This window comes from Bos javanicus, chromosome 26 (genome assembly GCF_032452875.1).
Source record: "Bos javanicus breed banteng chromosome 26, ARS-OSU_banteng_1.0, whole genome shotgun sequence".
NCBI classification, from domain to species: domain Eukaryota; kingdom Metazoa; phylum Chordata; class Mammalia; order Artiodactyla; family Bovidae; genus Bos; species Bos javanicus.
The window spans coordinates 17,668,829-17,688,975 of record NC_083893.1 but is presented as its reverse complement, the minus strand read 5'-3'; the positions used below and the strand labels follow the sequence as shown (position 1 = coordinate 17,688,975).

The following is a 20,147-nucleotide window of genomic DNA, read 5'->3' as shown; positions in this document are numbered from 1 at the left end:
CCACTGGTTTAGAGGAACAAGAAGCTGTCGGGAGCAATCTTATTCATCCTTTCCACTATCTCCTCCAGAGCTTGGGAATAAGGTCTTGGGGACTTCTTTTTCTCTCTTTATATTGGACTTGATATTTTGTGCTTCACAAATTCCTCTGAGAGTCTGATGAGTATTTTCAGCACTTCTTTGAGAAAAAGATACATACACAGTTTTGCTTGCAGTTTTAAGAAGTTTACTCTGTGAATTCCAAGTTATGAAACTCAGGTCCTGTCTGTTTCCACTCTGTCAGAGATGTTCTCACGGGGACATACTGGATCCTAGAGCTGCAGGATAGAAAGGCATGGATGCTGGGGTCAGGCGGGCCTCCCTGGCTCTGTACTGATTAACTGTAGGAGTTAGGGGATTCCTTCCTTATTTGGAAATTGGAAATGTGGGGGAATGGGAAAGTGTGGGAGGTAAAGCACTCAGCCTGGAGTCTGAGGAATAGTAGGCGCTCAAGGAATAATACCCATATGACTATCTGTATGCTGGCTCCTGCCTTCTCATCTCCCAGCCCACCTGTGTCCCAGACTCCACACTCCCTAGATGCCTTGGAGTCGTTTCCTTTGCAGTAGCCTGCCTGCATGCCGCTGGGGTTTCTGGAGCTGGGCCTGCACCAGTGTCATTTGATCAGATCCTTGGATTTAGATCCCACCAGTCATGGGGAATCTCTATCAATCTCCAACATAAAGCCTTCCCTAGTCCACCTGAGTCAAACTCTAGGTCATGAAGTTGGCCAAACAAAATCTGAGAATGGATTAGATGTTGGTTCTTCTTTGATGGCAACAGCCAAAAGAGTAACTACTGTTTGTGGTGTGCTAATTGTCTTGTTTAGTCGCTTAGTCACGTCCGACTCTTTGTGACCCCATGGACTGCAACCTGCCAGGCTCCTCTGTCCACAGGATTTTCCAGGCAAGAATACTGGAGTGGGCTGCTATTTCCTTCTCCAAATAATGTCTTAAATGATCTCATTTAATCTTCATACAACAGCTCTATGTGGCAGGTACTGTTGATAACCTACAGATATGTAAGCTAATGTTCAGAGAAGTGTGTAACCTTTCTTTGATCACACAACTATTGGTAGAGCCAAGATTAGGACTTAACTTTGTCTAATGTCAAAGGTTGCTTTTAGCCTCCACACTGCATCGCTTCTAGAAATAGTTGCTGGCTTCACCACTAACCCTGTTACCGTGAGCTGTGAAGGCTTGGTTTCCCCACCACTACCTTTGAGAGGTGAAGATAGAAGACAAGGGCGAGTTCTAGGCACTTATGGAGCTGCTCTTCATCCTGCCCCCTGCCATCTCAGGTTGCTGTGTTCATGTTCAGTGTGTGCCTTGCTTTGCCCACCAAACTGTCAACAGCTGTGACTTCTCTTTGTTTGCTTTTGGCGCTCTCTCTTTAGTTCCAGCATCAGCCTGGGCACAGGGACAGTAGCAGACAAACCCTTGTGAGTTGAAGATGGAGCCTCAGGATTGCATGGTGGCCTCCTTGCTCCTCTGCTCCCGCAGGCCACCTGGGGTTAGGACTGTTCATTTGAATGTGGGTGCCTGGCATGGGATCCAGCAATGAAGAAAGGTGCATGCTCAGGGGTGGTGCTCTCGGGCTGGGCAAGCCCAGATCACCCTGCAAGAGTATCTGAAGAAGGTATCCTTTGGCCACATGGTCAGTAGCTTACCTTTACTGATACCTTCGTACAGAGCCTTGGAGTGGTCCTTGGGTCTTTTCCAAGCCAGAGACAAAGTGCCAGCCTTTCTTCCCACTCCTCCAGAGCTCCTCTCAGCTCTTTTCTTTGCGGATCTGAGCTCACCCTTCGCTGATGGCTCTATTTCACCCCTTCTCTTCCAGAGAGAATTTGCCTCGGCTCCCACAGTCTAGAACTTGATCTTTATAGCTGCACTGTGACTTAGGCATGTCTTACACTCCCCTTGGGTCTGCCCACAGCTCTGCTGAACGCTGTGTTCTTGGTTAAGAGTCCCTTTCCCTCTCTCTCCCTCCACTCCCTCTCTTCTTCCTTTAAGGACCAGATGCTAACTGGGAACCTCTTCTGTGCTCAGCACCAAGGGTACAGCTGTATCCACTTTTTCTTCTGCCATTAAGGAGATGGAATTTTAATGATGGGCGTGATTATGGTCCTGCTTTGGCAGTACTGCAGGAATGGGGCAGGCTGAGGTGGGGAAGGACCTGGAACCAAAAGACCCCATGGGTTTGGGGGCCCTACTGACTTCCCAGAGGAGGTGAGGTCCAGTGGGCAGAACTCACCCCTGGAGAGGTGTGACAGCTGTCATCAGGCAGAAGTCGGTATTGGGCATCCAGCCTGGGACCCAAGACCTGATGGAGAAGGCAGGAATGTTCGTTTGAGGCCAGAGAGCCAGGCAGACAGCATCAGAGAGGCCTGTAATAAAACTCACAGAGGGTTCCAGTGCCATGCTGGAAGCTGGGAAGAAAAGGCAAGGACCCTGGTTCTTCCGCAAAGTGGGTACTAAGGAGGACAAGAAGTCAGAGCCTTGGCCTGAGAGAATAAGGTGGGGACGGGGGTCAGACATTAAGCAGAATTCCTTAGATCAAAATCGGAGCCAAAGGCGATGTGCCGCTGTGACCCTCAAGTGTGGAGCCCAAACTCCCTAAATCCCCCCGCTTGAGGACAGGGCTGGCTCTGCGTGCAGTCAGCAACTGGAGAGGACTGGGGCGAGGAACCGGGTGAGGCCTGGCAGTTATTCCGCCCATAAAGTTTTCAATTTAGTGAGATGATTTGAGATGAAAAAGAGGCATCTGATAGAGTGCACATCTGCTCTTTGGGAAGGAAAAAAGAACACAACATAAGGATTCTATCATCTCTCTCCCTGAGGCCTCGTTCAGAGGCTGACTTATACCTTGGACTGAAGCCAGAGTTCTCTGTGAATTTGAAGTGTTGGGAAAAGTTAATTCACCTTTGGATTGATTTTTGTTATGACTGCGTTTGTCAGAATTTGGAGAAACTGGGCCGGAAGGCTACTTGGAGTCACAACAGGGTGCAGACCAGGTTGGGGAGGGGCAGGGACCACCCTTGGGCATCCGTGCAGGGAGCCGCTATCCCAGCCCCGCCACCCCACCTCCCCCCCACCCGGCCCCTGCCAACAAAGGACCTTGAATCTGGGACCCCGAGTCAAAACTGAGAGATATAACTTGAGAAACCAGGACCAAGAGGAGTTTACTGCCTGACCTTCTAGGCAAGGTCCTTTCAGTTTAGAGATACAGAATCCTACTCAATATAGCTTGATAGAAGAGTTTATTTAGGAATATATTTTCTTGGCCATCTAAGGACAGAAGCACAAGAGCTGGGCTCTGGTGACTCGACGAGAGAGAAAAGAAGGCTGGCTTCTCTCAGGGGCCACAGAGAATCTCCTTCCTGCTTTTTCTCTTCTCCTTGCACCTGACCATCATGGCCACCGTGCCCGCGTCTGCATCATGATCCCTCTGCTTGAGTGTTCCCCACTGAATGCCTGCAGTACCCATCTATGTAGGGGTACTGGGGAAGCCCTCAGAGTGGAAGAAATCACCAAAGGAAGGAGTAAGAAGTGAACTGATCAGTGCCCCGGGGAGGCAGGAGGAAGAAACAAAGTGATGAGAGAAGCAGGTGGTGGGTGTGTTTCTGTGGCTTCAGAGAGGAGGGGAGGCTGGAGCCTCCTCTGGGTAGTGGAGGGGACAGATGAGTGAACTGATCCCCGGTGAGTGGAGATGCGGAAGGAGCTCCCTTTGGAGTTAACTTGGTCTTGGGGTCAAGCCTATTAACCTCACACCCTCTTTGCCATTTATACTATTTTCATGGGAAAATACAAGTTCCCATCAGTCATCTTAATACCTGGAATTCGGGAACAGGGCCTCATGAGAGCTGGGGATGGCTAGCCTCGGGTGAGGATGCAGCCTTTGCCACTCACTTTCGGCCAACAGAAAGATTGTGCCTCACCTGTCCAAGCATCACTCTTTGCTTCTCTTTAATCTGATTCTATTTTCATGCTCTGTTAACTGTGTATTTTTTTTTAATTTATTGAATAGAAATCTGTTTTCTGTTAATTTAAACAGTAGGTGATCCCTAAAGCAAAATGAAATTAAATAAATCTACTCTAAGGCTTTTTATTTATGCAGCTCTCCGATTGATTGTTCTAGCATCAGTGGCCTCAATATAAACAATATTCCCCACCCTGACCTAAGAGCACACTGTAGTGAATCCTTTTTGACAAAACAAAGGATGTGTTTATCCAATAATTCACCACCCTTAAAATTTTTTAGCCTAGCGTTTTTAGTTTTCTCGCACCCTTGCTTTTGTTTTTCTTGGCCTCTTTTGGGTGTGTACATTTTGTTACAGCTGAAACTGACCTTTGTTTCAAATGCATTTACTACTCAAATATTTTCTTGTTGGGCATGATAATGAACTAAACTGTCTTCAGACAAAACCGGTGCCACACCCCTTCAGTTATCCATTGCGTGGCAGACCTTGACATGTCAATTCGCCTCATGGGACCTCCTTGTCTGTAGAACGGAGGGTTGGACTTTAAGCTTCCTGAGGGCCAAGAATGATTCTCTCAGTTCTTTTGACAAAATAATCCATGAATGTATGTGGACTCAGTGATGGTGTCAGCAGTACTCATGGTTGATCAGGTATCTGTATGTTTCAGCTCCTCCATCATTGGCTGCCTCTTGGGATTTTAGAACATTGGCTGCCTCTTGGGATTTTAGAACGGTCTGCTCAAATTGGATCTAGCATGAGACCTTCTAGAGACCCTCCAATGGGCTCCCACAGGTGTTGACAGCAATGTGACTGTGGCCCCACTTTGCCAGTGGAATCTCATCCTGCGTTCAGGTCGACATATTTCTCTTTGGTATCCTTTACTGACCCTGTTTGCCCACAAACAGTGAGAGAAAAGCACCTCCTGACCCAGACACTGAGCCTCTGAACTTTGTTAGTCCCCATCCTGCTCCCTGCCTCTGCTTCAGAGATTCTCCATGACTCTCCTGCATCCCTGGACCTTGCTGCCGTGGCCTGAGGAATTACCATCTTGCCTGACACGGGCACCCCCTAGAGGCATTCCCATTTGCTCCACAGCCCAGAGGTCCTAAGCAGTCAGCCCACCAGCCAAATCTGGTCTGCAGATGTGCTTTGTTTGTTTTGTAGAGCTTACATTTTTTAAAAATTTACTGCCAAAATTTAAAAATCAAATTTCTCATAAAAACCCAGAACTCTGGCTTCTCATGAAAAGTTGGAAGTTCTGGCCCCACTGGTCCAGCAGTCCCACATGGCAACAAGAAAAGGGGTTGCGTAACGATGGACTGGACTGTGGAGGAGCAGGTGCTCTGCGGTTTGCTGCAGACCTCACTGCTCCCCAAGCATTTTTCACACCCTGATGTATTACTTGCCTTGGCCCCTAACTCTGGGCATTGGAGTTGGCACTTCAGGCCGGTGGGTAAGGGTCAACATCCTTGGGCCCTAATTCAGGTCCCATGACAACAGCCAGGGCTGCGCCTCTCTAGTCCATCAAGGGAGGAGGTCCTAAGTGTTAACTATTGCCTGGTAGTCTGGAAGACCAACCTTCTCCTGGAGTCTCTTTTCTTCCTTTCTTGGAACTTTCGATCAAAGTCCTCATCCTAGTCCTCATCCCATCCCCTCTTTACCCCCACAGCACAGCATGCCCTATCCCAGGCTCTGATTGGCATTAGGGTGCCAACAGGACAGTGTCCCGCAGCAGGTGGTTTATGGCCCAGCATGTGCTGCTTGGCATCAGAATACATTCTTTCTGGCCCAGGGAATCAGAGGAATGGGACCCTTAGGTATTAATCTTTCTGAAACAAAGGGCTCATTCCACATCACTGACATACACCATCACCCAGAAAAAACTAGTCACCCTAATCTCTATTCACCTAGGTTATCTCTTAAAGATGAAGTAATTGCTCTGTACTTTTTCTTGAACTAAGCTGACTTCGGTCCCAAAAGGTCAAAGATAGGCTGTGGAGCTCCATGGTCCTCTTTCTGCTTCTCTCCTCCAGTTCCCTGAAGAGGGCTTGGGCTGGTCTTCCTTTCCATGATTCCTGAGTTCCTTGCTACTCTTCCTGTGACTCACTTCATGGGGTTTGTCCTTTGAGACATCTATAGATCTGTAAATCTTTATCAGTCATTTGGTCACCTGTGAAAAGGTCACGTGCTAAAATTCTTCTAAGATGTTCAATGAGGACAAATGTGTGTCTCTTCCAAGGAACGTTATACGAGGTAGTGAGAAAGACTTAACCCTTGGATGTCAGTTACCTTTTCTTTATTGTCAGGGGTTTTAGGGACAGAGCAGTGAGGCAAAGAGTAAGAGTTGGACCCTCCCAGCTCTGCTACATACCAGGTGGTGACCACAGATCTAGTACTTTAACCTCCTTGAGCCTCAGTTTCCTTATCTGTAAAATGGGGGTAGCCATAATTTATCACACTCAGGTGCAGCGAGAATACACACAATTGAGATAATACATGCAGGTATCAGTCAGTCTTCTTCAGTCCAGTTCAAATGGACATACTTGTTAAGCCTCTTGTGAAACCACGCAGTGGAAATAGACAAGCTATTGTCTCGGTCCTCAGGAATTACATGTCTCATATTGAACAACAGACTTGGTCTGAAAACTGTTATACTCTGGAGATTGTATGATCAGGGCTGGGAGCTCCTTGAGAGGAGGGACTGTGTCTGATCTGGTTTTCTATCTCTGACACCTGGTACAGTGCCTGGCACTGAGAGGTGCCCCTTAGAAGCTTGCTGAATGAAAGAATGAATGAACGGGTGAATGAGTAAAGGGCCACTGGGGGTTTGTAGGTGAAACACAGAGACAAGAGATGGCTTCACAGAGCAGGCTGAGCTGAGCTGTGGAGGATTTTGATTAGGGTTGAGGTGGGGAGGGCATTGCAGGTGGAAGGCAGAGCCTGAACACAGTCATGGACTGGGGAGCTTGGGGTGAGAACTGAGCGGCTCAGGGTGGTTGGCAGGTGGGTGAGGAGGTAGGACTCAGGGGAGAAGGGAAGCTGGAAAGGCTTGTTGGGACCAGACTCCGGTGGGACTTGGGCTAAGGACTTAAACTCCCCTCCCTTTTCTGCCTCAGTGCCCAGAAAGCTGTGTGACTGTGGGTGAATTATTTAAAGTTTTCCATGCCTCAGTTCTTTCATTTGTAAGTAAAGTCAGTAATAGTCCTTACCTCACTGGACTATGCTGAGAATTAAATGAGAAAATACACATAAGGCAGCAAGCATAGTCCTTGGAAAACAAGGTCCCCAATAAATAATTTCTCTCAGCAAAGTTCTAACTTGTAATTTGGGACCCACTATTAAGTGAATGAGTAGATGGGGAAAAAAAGGATAGAAGGGGAAAAAATGGAAACAGTGGCAGATTTTATTTTCTTGGGCTCCATAATCACTGCAGATGGTGACTGCAGCCATGAAATTAGAAGACGCTTGCTCCTTGGGAAAAAAGCTATGACAAACCTAGACAGCATATTGAAAAGCAGAGACATCATTTTACCCACAAAAGTCTGTATAGTCAAAGCTATGGTTTTTCCAGTAGTCGTGTACAGATGTGAGTGCTGGACCATAAAGAAGGCTGAGTGCTGAAGAATTGATGCTTTCAAACTGTGGTGCTGGAGAAGACTCTTGAAAGCCCCTTAAAGAGTAAAGAGATCAAACCAGTCAATCCTAAAGAGAATCAACCATGAATATTCATTAGAAGGACTGATGCTTAAGCTGAGGTTCCAGTATTTTGGCCACCTGATGTCAAGAGCATTGGAAAAGACTCTAGTGCTGGGAAAGATTGAGGGCAGGAGGAGACGGGGACGACAGAGGATGAGATGGTTGGATGGCATCACTGACTAAATGGATATGAGTTTGAGCAAACTCCACGGAAGTCTGACGTGCTGCAGTCTCTGGGGTCGCAAAGAGTCAAACACAACTTAGCAACTGCACAACAACTCAGTGAATGACACTTACTTATCTTGGCCAATCCACTCTACTCTCCCAGGAATAACAGGATGATAACACAGAAGCTAGTCACCCGAGTCTTTTCTTAATGTATGTGTGCATCCTAAGTTACCTGAGTCGTATCCGACTCTTTGCGACCCAATGGACTGCAGCCCGCCAGGCTCCTCTGTCCATGGGATTCTCCAAGCAAGAATACTGGAATGGGTTGCCATGCCAGGGATCAAACCCAAGTCTCTTCTGCCTCCTGCATTGTCAGGCAGGTTCTTTACCACTAGCGCTACCTGGGAAGCCCACTCCAGTATTCCCATGGGCAGAGTGGCCTAATGGACTATAGTCCATGGGGTAATAGGATGTATATCTTCTTAATGTATATCTTTGGTTAATGTTTTAGTTATTTGATGCCTCAAGTTGTTATGGAGCAATGTTTAAAGAAATACCATGCTTACGTGCAGAGAAGATCTGGTTTTCACAGACTCCCATTGACTATTAATGGATCCTCAGCCTAAACTTGGTTCTCTTAAGTGCGTTTGAAGGAGAACTTGAACTTTTTACTTCATTTGGGGTATTTCTGGTATAAAATGTCTTGTATCCATGGCTTATTGTTTCACCCCATTTCAGACTTCAGAATAGTTTTAGAACCAATAGTAATAATAGCTAACTTTCAGTTCAGTTCAGTCGCTCAGTCGTGTCCGACTCTTTGCAACCCCATGAATTGCAGCATGCCAGGTCTCCCTGTCCATCACTAACTCTGGAGTTCACTCAAACTCACGTCCATCGAGTCGGTGATGCCATCCAACCATCTCATCCTCTGTCGTCCCCTTCCTCCAATCCCTCCCAGCATCAGAGTCTTTTCCAATGAGTCAACTCTTCACATGAGGTGGCCAAAGTATTGGAGTTTCAGCTTTAACATCAGTCCTTCCAATGAACACCCAGGACTGATCTCCTTTAGAATGAACTGGTTGGATCTCCTTGCAGTCCAAGAGACTCTCAAGAGTCTTCTCCAACACCACAGTTCAAAAGCATCAATTCTTTGGCACTCAGCTTTCTTCACAGTCCAGCTCTCACATCCATACATGACTACTGGAAAAACCATAGCCTTGACTAGATGGACCTTTGTTGGCAAAGTAATGTCTCTGCTTTTGAATATGCTATCTAGGTTGGTCATAACTTTCCTTCCAAGGAGTAAGCGTCTTTTAATTTCATGGCTGCAGTCACCATCTGCACTGATTTTGGAGCCCAGAAAAATAAAGTCTGACACTGTTTCCACTGTTTCCCCATCTATTTCCCATGAAGTGATGGGACCAGATGCCATGATCTTCGTTTTCTGAATGTTGAGCTTTAAGCCAACTTTTTCACTCTCCACTTTCACTTTCATCAAGAGGCTTTTTAGTTCCTCTTCACTTTCTGCCATAAGGGTGGTGTCATCTGCATATCTGAGGTTACTGATATTTCTCCCGGCAATCTTGATTCCAGCTTGTGCTTCTTCCAGCCCAGCGTTTCTCATGATGTACTCTGCATATAAGTTAAGTAAGCAGGGTGACAATATACAGCCTTGACGTACTCCTTTTCCTATTTGGAAGCAGTCTGTTGTTCTTAGTGAGTGCTGACTCTGAACCAGCCATTGCTCTATGGCTTACATACATCATCGCTTTTAATCTGGATGGTGACCCTATGAGGTGAATGCTCTCATTCTTATTTTATGGATGAGGAGACTGAAACATAGAGACATTAAGTGAGTTAAGATCACATGGCTAGTAAGTGACAGAGTAAAGGTTTAGCCTTGGACAGTCTGACTCCAGAGCTAGTCCTCTAGGTCCATCTTGCAAACCACCTGACTTGCTAGAACTTTCAGCATCTAGAGATCAGTCTAGGGGTAGGCTGTTCCATTTGCGGTCCCTGAGAAACGTCACCTGGCATAGTCATTCCTCGTGACTCTAGGCTTGGTTTTGACCGGCTTTGGCCAGCAGGACATTAGGAAGATTGCATTATGCTGTAAGCAGAAGGTGCAAAAACACCTGCACAGTGGGGCTCATCCTTTTGGAATGCTGCCTCCACGTGAGCCATCCCTCAACCTTTCATCCCAGCTCAGGCCACTGAGCAGAGACCAGTCAGCCCCATTTGTTCCTCACCCTAACTCCTGGCCCTCAAAGGAAGGATAGAATGGTGGTTGTTTTAACCCACTCTGTTTAGAGGAATAGTTTGTTGTGCAATAACACATCATGGAAATGGCCAAGAAGCCAAGGCCAGGCTTGTATGAAAGATATGGGCCAAGTGTACAAGAATACCTAGAGTCCAGGGCTCAGGAGAGCAATGGAGGTTTGAAGCCAGGTGAGCAACAAGTACTCCAAGAGCATCTTTAAGCAGCAGGCCTGACGTAGCTCAACCCACAGTCAGGGACTAGGAAAAATGCACTCACAGGCACTCACAGTGGGCGGAGGGCCCAATACCAGGCAAGATGGACATCTGGCTGGAGGCTCCGGGCAAGAGTAGCTCAAATTTGCACAATAAGAAGGCTCTCGTGAGCTTCTGCCTGGAGTCAGAGCAAATTCCGAGGCCTCTTCAGCCAATGCAAGGACACAGGTGGGAGTCAGTTAACAGAGTGGGGAAGGGCGGACTGGGTCTCCCCGGAGCCCATCCCACACTGTCTGAAGGAAGGTTTCAACGAGCCTTCTCTCATTCTCACCAATGAGCTTTCCTCTCTTCCATCTTGCCAGGGTGTGGGCTCATTATTTTCTCTTTCCATGATCAGAGCAGAAAATCAGAAAAAAAAAAAAAAAAATGGCTGGACCACAACTTTTCCATCTGCATAAACACAAGTATGTTTCTTTCTCATCAGAAAAGGGTTTCCCAGCAACTGTGTGTGTGTGTTTGTGTGTGTGTGTGTGTGTGTGTGCAGACATATACTACAAAGTGCAGAACACATGTTCTTAGGCAAAATATGTGATGTAATCTAGTTCTTCATTTGAAAATCTTTTTATTTCCTGATTATAAAAGTAAGATGTTGAACAAGATTTAGAAATTACAGAAAGTACATAAAAAAATTAACATTTGTCCAAAAATCACCCATCAGAGATCATCACCATGGACACTGTGGTGATTTCCTTCCAGTATTTTTTCCACATTGTTTTGTATTTCCTCTGTATCATAATTCCTTTGCTGCCCCCTCTGGGGGGTGTGATTGACACAGTCTGTCTTTAAAATGTTGGGGATGAACATCTGTTGTTTTTCATTGTTAGTTCCTTTGTACTGATATCTAGAAGTCATATTATTGGGTCAAAGTCATTATTATTGCTTGTTTTAAAAGACGTTGATGCATCTTGCTAAATTACCTCAAAACATGTTACTAATTTATATTTCTACTCCAACAGCAGTATCTAAGAATTCCTATTTTATTATACACTGGCCAGTAGTAAATCATTTCATTAACAAAAACTGGCAGTGATCTTTTAACTTATTCTCCCTTCCCCTTCTGTAGCATTTGAAATTTGGCATAGATATAAAATTGCTTGGCACCGAATTGCTTAGGATTACACATTGATTACTGCAGTGGTTGCCTAGCGCATTCCTAAATCAACCTGTTAAAGGGACTTTGCCTTGCTTTTTTTTCCCCTAATAAATAAATAAAAGCTCTGGTGAGTAGGTGTGCCTTGCCTGTAGTTTTCTGACAGAGGTATGTGGATACTTCATCCATTGGCCTTGCCTGCTTGCTCAGACCCTACCTGTACAGGTGTAGAGCAGGGTTAGGAACATGGATTCTGGAGTCACAAGGGCCTGCTTTGCAAGGCAAATTCCGTCACTTACCAGCTGGGTGACCTTGGACAACTTATTCACGAACCTCAGCTGTCTCTTCTGTAGAAGAGGAACGATGTTACTTATTCATAGCATTGCCTTGTGTGTTACATATGACCAAAGGGCATGGCGAGTTGACTCTAAGGCTAAGAGTCTAATGCCCTGCATGAACTGGCCTTGCATCTCTCAGGTGTTAGCCTCACTTCCAGCTCCATTGGACGCTTATTTTCCTCCCTCTGGACTTTTTTTACTTGCTGATTTTTTTTTTCCTTCTAGAATACTCTCCCCAGATAGATGTCTACCTCATCATTTAGGTGTCAGCTCAAATGTCACCAACTCAGATCTTCCCTGTGATCCCATCCCCCATTGTTCTTTGAAAAACTTTTAATTTCTTGAAAGTGCTGAATCCTTCCATGGAATGGTCTTTTTTGCTTTGTTTTGTTATTTGTTTTTTGGCCGTGCCATTCAGCTTGCGGGATCTTATTTCCCTGACCAGGGATCAAACCGAGGCCCATGGCATGAAAATGTCGGTCGAAACCACTGGACCGCCAGGGGAGTACGATGACCCCGTTGTCGACTGTGGATATTCTTCCCTCCACTGGCACCAGGAAGGCACCATGAAGAGAGGCGCTGCCTGTCTCTGTCTTCAGGAACCCAGCATGGTGCTGCCCAAAGCCGGCACTCAATCAGTGCTTAGGGAGTGGACTGGCAATAAAGTGATTTTTAAGATCTTGTGCTGGAGATTTTATTTTTTTTCCTTAGAGTGAGCAAAGTAGTTTTCTGCTAGATTTACCACTAATGGGTCAGAGCTGGAAATACAGGTATTAAAAAGTCAGTAAAAATGTGAGAGCTAAGGTTGTCCTGGCAGGGTTACTTGTGTTGTATCTTAAAAGTTTTGACTTTAGACTGATCTGGGAGACTCTCAGCCTCTTCATCCAGTGGCTGTGTCCACAGTGATGTCTTAACTGCCCTAAAACCTCAGTTACCCTGCATGTAAAGTGAGAATAACACCTACCTCAGAGGATTGGCTTGAGGATTAAATACAGGTAACATGTGAGTACCTGAAGATAATCAAGCACTTTTTTTTTTTTTTTTTGGCCTCATTGGCATGTGGCAGCTTAGTTCCCCAACCAGGGATTGAACCCACGCCCCCTGCACTGGATAGCAGTCTTAATCACTCCAGCAAAGTCCTAGTCAACGTTTTTTAAGTGGTAGTTATTTTTGTGTTTAAGAAAAGCAAGAACCAAGTAACGTTGGGCTCTGAGAATGATACAGAAGGAATAATTACTATGAGGTTCTGTTTATTAATTACCATATTCATGAATATTAATTCATAGTCCCAATCAGTGATCGTATATTCAAATAAACAATACTAATCTATGACTCTGTCCTCTTGGGCTTTGGAAAAGCCCATCCCTTTCTACCTAGATGTCTTTGGATGTATATGGTTAATATTTCGTTAATTATGGTGGAAGGGCGTTGTGTGTACATCAGTGTCTCATATGATGCATATAATTAAGCCACTTTTTGCTGGGAGCAGAAGAAAATTGGGCTTTCCCGAAGAAAAGCAGCTTGCTCCCAAAGTTGCTAACAGATTGCTTCTTAATTGAACTTGGGAGGTGAATTATATGGTGAATTAGAAAAAAGAACATCTCTGAATTTAGTGAATTGTTCCATAAAGGAAACTGTGGGATTGAATTGCAAATGCTGGATGGAAACATTTCAGCCTGGCCCCATGCATCACGGGCCGCTGACCTCTGCTGTGTTTCAGTGAGAGCGGTGAACAGGCCTGGAGCTCTCTTTTCAAGGCCTGGAGGGCATTCTTTCCCAGAGACCAGCTGTAAGCCTGGGTTTCTTATGCAAAGGAGACGTTTGAATAAACCACTGTGACTAATGAAATCTACAAGGTCTTTGCATAGCCTCTTACTGAGGAGGTAATTAACCAAAGATTAAATATGGGCATATATATGTATTTTTTCAAGTTTTTTTTTTTGTCTTGCAGTCACATGGAAGGAAAATATATCCACAGTCTCTGAATACTCCCTGTCCCCATTGCCCCCAATCTTTGTCTGCATCAGGCTGTATTTCTCTCTGCCTTGTTCTGTGTGCTTGTGGCTACAGTTATAGCCACAGCCACACCTGTCTCACTCATTCGATTGCTTTTACTGAAATAGATGTGAAAAATGACTTTCTTAGTACTCAGTGTCTGTCTCCAGCTCCACATTTTCCATTCCTGGTGAGCTTGGGAGGAAAAGAGATTGGTTATAAGAACACATCATGAGATGAGGCTACCTTTTACAGGGTTCTCTCAGTAGAGAATCTCAACTTTGGCTGCACCTTAGAATCACCTGGGGAGCTTTTTAAACTCCCAAGGCCTAGGCCATGCCTCAGACCAATCAAATAAGAATCTCTGGAGAGGGATGCATACATTGGTATTTTTCTAAAAGGCTTCCCAAGATGATCCCAAAGTGCAGCTAAGGTTGAAAGCCATTGTTCCAAGAATATCTATTCCCCTGTCTCTGTAAGCTGAAAAAGACAATGTTTTTCCATCAGTGATGCTGAGTTAGAAATGATTGGGGTTTTCTTTTTAAGCACTGTCTACCTGATTCATCCATCTACCTATGCATCCATCCATCAATCCATCCATCAGTCACATATTTTATTGAGTGTCCGCTATGATGTGCTAAGGGCAGTGCTGGGTGTTTATTATTGGGCAAGACAAGGTCCTCTCTTCAGGATGCTAAAAACTAGACAAGGGGATCAGCCAAATAGACGGGAGATGCCAATGACTTGTGGTGAGGGATGTGACTAAGCCCAGGGCGCTAGAGACAGAGAAGAGGGGGCTTCTATCTCAAGAGGAGCAACAGGGCTTCCCAGAGGAAGTGGTATTCAAGTTGAGCCTTGAAGATCCAGGATTTGGCCAGGCGAAGAGGTGGGTGTGACAGAGGAAGAAGCATCAGCAAGAAGAGAATGGAAATCCGAGCCACCACCGTGAGTAGCTGAGGTGACTGAGCACAGAGCAGGAAGCCCTGAGGTACCAGGTGGAAGAGGCCAGCAGAGCCACATCACAGGGGCCTCAGGGGTCCTGTCGGGGTTTGGAACTCATCCCAAGGGCAGTGGGAAACCTTGGGAGAGTTTTCCTCAGGGGAGTAGTCAAACCATATTCACTCCAAGTTGACCCTCAGGCTTAGCTGTAGTGGAAGCAGGAGTTTGGCTGCCCTTCTGAGAAAAGATTAGACCCGCCAATCTCTTACTGGTAAGGGTGACAGAGAAAGGATGTGTGTTCTTAACTGCTGTGACCCCCATCTCAGTGGTGACTTTGGATGTACCCTCAAGACCTCCTGGAAAATGCCCTAGGTCCCTCGGGAACAGCCAGCCACCCCTGCTAGATAACCCAACTTGTTCCTTGTTCTTTCTGGGTCTGAGGCAGAGGGGAAGGAGCTCAAATCTGGGGGCTCCGTCAGGACCCACCTTCAGCTTCTCCATTACTAACCATCTCTGTACCATCAGGGCAGACAATTCACACCTTTTGGAACCTTGTTTCCTCATCTGTGAGATGGGGATGTTTGTGGCTTTTTTGCCACTGAGTCTTCGTGAGGCTGGACTTCCAGGTGGCGCTCGTGGTAAAGAACCCGCCTGCTAACGCAAGAGATATAAGAGACACAGTTTTGATCCCTAGGTCTGGAAGATCGCCTGGCGGAGGGCATGACAACTCATTCCAGTATTCTTGCCTGGAGAATCTCATGCACAGAGGAGCCTGGGGGGGTCGCAAAGAGTCGGACAGGACTGAAGCGACTTAGTGCACACACATGCAAATAGCGATGCTTTCCCTGCCTTCATCTTCTGGGGCACCTGGTCTCCTCCTCCTCGACTCCAGGGCTTTGCTTCTATTGTAACACCAAGGACCAAGGGGCCAAAGGAATCAGAAGTCCTCAACCTCCACCTCCTTGGCCTCCTACAAAACGGAATAGCAATCTCTCCCAACCATCGCTTCCTCAGCCACAGCCTCCAGCTAACCTTGAACCAGGCTGTGCCCAGCTATCCTTAAAGGACTATATATATATTATATACATATATATAGTATGCTATTATATATAGTGTGTATATATATATATATGTTTGTAGGAACCGAGCAGGTCTAATTATTCTAACTCTGCATGCTAGACTGGAACTACATGGAAATCTTTCAAATCCCAGAGTCTCTGCCCCCTACTGCCCACTACTAATACCCCTGATTATATTCAGAGCCAGTGCAGTTACAGAATCCTTTCATGCCCTCTGGCTCCCATTTAGATCTCTCAGAATAAAAGCCCTTATTTTGAAAATGGCCTGCACGGTCCCCCACAGCTCCAGACCCTGCACTGCTCACTGACCTCAGAGCCTGCTGTTCTTTGCCTAGCTCATTCCATTACAGTCACACCCACCTCCCTGCTGCCAAGCACACTCTCACCCCAGGGCCTTTGCATCTGCTGTTCCTTCAGTTGGAATGCTCTTCCCCAAATATCTGCAGACCCTTTCCCTCACTTTCTCCAGGGTCCTGCTTTTCTACCTTGTGTGAAATGGTAACCCTCACCCCCAGCATTCCCTATTCCCCTCCACTCTTTTCTTCATAGAGCTTATCAACAACCGACACATATTGAGTCTTCTATTTGTTATCTCCTCTACTATCCACTGGAATATAATTTCCATGAGGTCAGAGTAGAGATTGTTCAGTCATATCCTGAGCAGCAGAAACAGCATCTGGCATGTAGCAGGTGTTGGATAAATATCTGTTGAATGAGTGAATGCCTAAACAAACCATTACCTCATTCGAAACACGCAATGGCCCATTTGACAGATGAAAAGTCCTAGCGCTCAAGGTCCCATCCATGCTCACACAGGGAGTAAAGACGAAGCTGGCCTTGGCCTCAGGCTCTCCTTCAGTCCGCTCACCGGCACATTCCTCTGCTGGCCAGAGATTTTCATACCATCGGGATTTCCCCTGACCTTTAGCCCAAGAGAAAATGATATTGCAACTGGAAGAATACCCAGAGGGCTGGGAGCTGGCAGCGAAGTCCCCAGCAGCTGCAGGGAGCGTGTGATTGGATTCGGAGTTGGCCAGAAAGGCAGCGGACAGCAGAATGAAGGCACGCAAAAATATCCGCGTGCGCCTGGGCCGCCGCCCGCGTCAGTCACCAGAGGGAAAGAGGTGGTCTGCGAGTCAGGAGTTGAGATTCTGGAACAGCCGAGCAGTCTATCGGGGTTGTCCGGGGCCAGGGCATTAGGTTCCATGTTTAGGACCCTTCTTCAGGCAGCACTGGAAGCCTGTGACCTCTGGGACACAGGAAACATCATTGAGCTTGTGACCAGGAAACTGTCTTGAGCCCTCGGCTTCCCTTATGGGCTGGCAACCCCAGGCTGATCATTTTGTGTCTCAGTTTTCTCCTCTGTAAAATGGGGTTACACTTCTGCCATGGAGTTTTTTAAGCAAAGTCAAAGGGGAGATGGGGAAACTTCTTTGTAAGCTGAACTTTTCTAAACAAATGCAAGAAGAAATAATTTTGCACCAGTAGCTTGTTCTGTAGAGGTTTTGATGTGGTTTCATAGTCTCCTGGACACAGGATTTGTCCTTAAATCTGCTTTGGGGTATCCTGACCCACCCAACTGCTCAACCACTGAATGCGGGAGACACTGGGGGCCCCTCTCAGCCCCTCATGTCTAAGCCATCAGCCTCTCCTGTTGCTCTGCCTCCAACTCTTAATGTATTCCTGATATCCCTGTGGATCCAGCCTCCCTGCCTGCCTAACACGGTCAACACCTCGACACCACATGCCCATTCCCAAACTAGTGTCTTTTCCAGATCCTCCTTCTGCTGGGATGCGCTGGCCCGGATCTCCATGTGGCCGGCTCCTTGTCTTCCAAGTCTCAACCCAAATGTCATCTCCCTGAAGGGCCTTCTCTAACCACTTTCTAAGGCTGCTCCAGTCCACTTTATCACATGCTGCATTTGGTCTTCAGAGCATTTTCTGAACCTGCAATCATATCCTTTATTTTCTTACCTACCATGTATCGTCCAGCCGCCCATTTGGAACTGATGCACCACCTGTCTTGTTCACTGCTGGATTCCTGCTCCCTGGGGCTGTATCTGGTTCACAGTAGGTCTAATAGTGGACAATGATAGACCTTCTTCCTGGTGGGTCAGGTGGGAACCTGGTTTCCAGATGATACTAGCAAATGAGATTGTGCATCACTGCTCTTGACTGAGGCAGTGTCTGCAGAGTCTGATTTATAAAGTAAACAGGGAAATTTCTTTTTTTTTTTTTAATAAAGTAAACAGGGAAATTTCTAAAAGGAGACTCATCCCAAAGAGGAAGCCAGGTTACCTAAGTTTAAGCCGAGGCAGCAGCCACTGTCACATCACACAGTCAGGAGCAGCGCTGGTGATGTTTCCCTGCATCCCACACCAGGGGCTTTAGAAGCAGAGAGCATACTTTGTGTACTGGGCTTTCTCAGGGAGGCGAGGGTGAAGAAGCTGTCGATAGTATTCATCTGTTCACTTTGTATATTTCACTCCAAGTACCCTGAACTGATTGAGGAAAGGCTACTTTATTAATAATCTGTGTTCTATGTGCATGGTTATAAGAAAGCAAGTTCTTTTTTAGCTTCAGCATTGAGAACAGCACCAACCTCCCCCTCCCACCCCCCTCCTCCGCAAGTGGTAGGAGCCTGGATATCCTTTGTTAAACAAATCTTTGGGGACTTCCCCTGGTGGTCTTGTGGTTAAGAATTTGCCTTGTAATGCATGAGTCAGGGCACTAAGATCCCCACATGCCACGCAGCAACTAAGCCTAAGCACTCCGGAGCCCTTGCACCACACCTAGACAGTCCATGCACCACAATGAAAGATCCCACACGACTCGAATAAGACCAGAAGCATCTGAATGAATAAATATTTAAAAGAAAAAAAAACCAAAAAACCCCCCACATACCTTTACTGATCCACTGGTGATTCCGATTGTTACCCAGGAGACCAGGTTTGTCCCCTCATTCATGGTGCTGATGCAAAGGCCAGTATGTCCTCACGTGTCTCTTCTTTGTTCCTTTAGGTGGGCTTGGAGAGCAGCCATCTGGGACCTGGCCCAATGCTACAGCCACGAATGCCAGCAACGAGGAAGCCAGAGAGGGTAATGTGAGACCCCACCAGGCCTGGGGGTACTTTTTCTTTCAGTTGTTGTAAATTTCACATAACGTAAGATTTTTAGCCATTTTAACGTGTCCCATTTCATGGCATTAATTACCTATACAGTGCTGTGCCACCGTCACCACTATCTGGTTCCTGCCACTCCCCGTGTCTCTCCTGCCTCCCTGATGCCAGCTTTGGGAACCTCATGTGTGTTAGTGGCTGTGCCACATCTGACCCTTTGTGACCCCATGGACTGTACCCGCCAGCCTCCTCTGTCCATGGAATTCTCCAGGCAAGAATACTGGAGTGGGTAGCCATTCCCTTCTCCAGGGGATCTTCCTAACCCAGGGATCGAACCCGGGTCTCCTGCCTTGCAAGTGGATTCTTTACCATCTGAGCCACCAGGGAAGCCCTTTGGGAACCTTGTCTTGTACCTTTTACTTTCAACCTTAGTGGACTAGAAGCAGCAAAGGCTGTGGGTGAGAGAGCGAGTCCTCTGGTTGAGTGAGGTGGGCCGGTTGCCAGAGAAAGGTATAAGGATGGTTTGGTTGCTCGGGGACTGGATGACCTCCAGTTAAACCCTACAGTCTGGACTTGATTTTTCTCTTTGGTGCTTGGCTGGTGGGCTGAGGGCCCCAAGAATCAAGAGGTGGCATGATGAGGCTATGGGCACTGGAGGTCTTACAGAATGAATGGGCCGGAGAGGCAAGGAAGGAAAATAAAGCTGGAGTTGGGGCTGGGGAGGCAGGTGTAGAGACCCCTGTGGGCTTCTCTGGGGGCAGGGGTGCTGTGGGAGTGGCTGGCTGTGGGCAGGGCCACTGTCAGCAGGGGTCTGCCTGGAGGTACCACCTCCACCTGTCTGCACACCAGCGCCCAGATGTGCATGTGCTTTAAGAGATTCTAGCCTGGAGATTACAGGAGGCGCCTCACTGCAAGCATCTCACTTTGGATGAAGGTTTTCCTGTTCAGAAAGTGTGCTGGAGGAGAAAGGCTGCTGGGCTTGTTTCTGGCCTGCATCCTGCAGGAATCAGGGCTGTTGTCGAGAGTAGCATGTCTTCTACATAAAATCAACACAGAGCAAAGGGAATCATTTAAAATGATAGAATCCTATGTTTTAGGGATGCCTCTGTAGAGATGACTGCAGCCATGAGATTAAAAGACGCTTACTCCTTGGAAGGAAAGTTATGACCAGTCTAG

At 46.8% G+C, this 20,147-nt stretch overlaps 1 protein-coding gene across 4 annotated transcripts in view; it reads left to right on the top strand.

The window, feature by feature from the left end:
• Positions 1-20,147, top strand: part of TLL2 (tolloid like 2) — a 144,691-nt gene that overhangs the window by 48,022 nt on the left and 76,522 nt on the right. For all 4 annotated transcript variants that reach the window (XM_061402950.1, XM_061402947.1, XM_061402948.1 and 1 more), the window contains exon 3: positions 18,874-18,951. In XM_061402950.1, the coding sequence (XP_061258934.1) occupies positions 18,874-18,951 (78 nt within the window). The remainder of the gene's footprint in view (positions 1-18,873; positions 18,952-20,147) is intronic.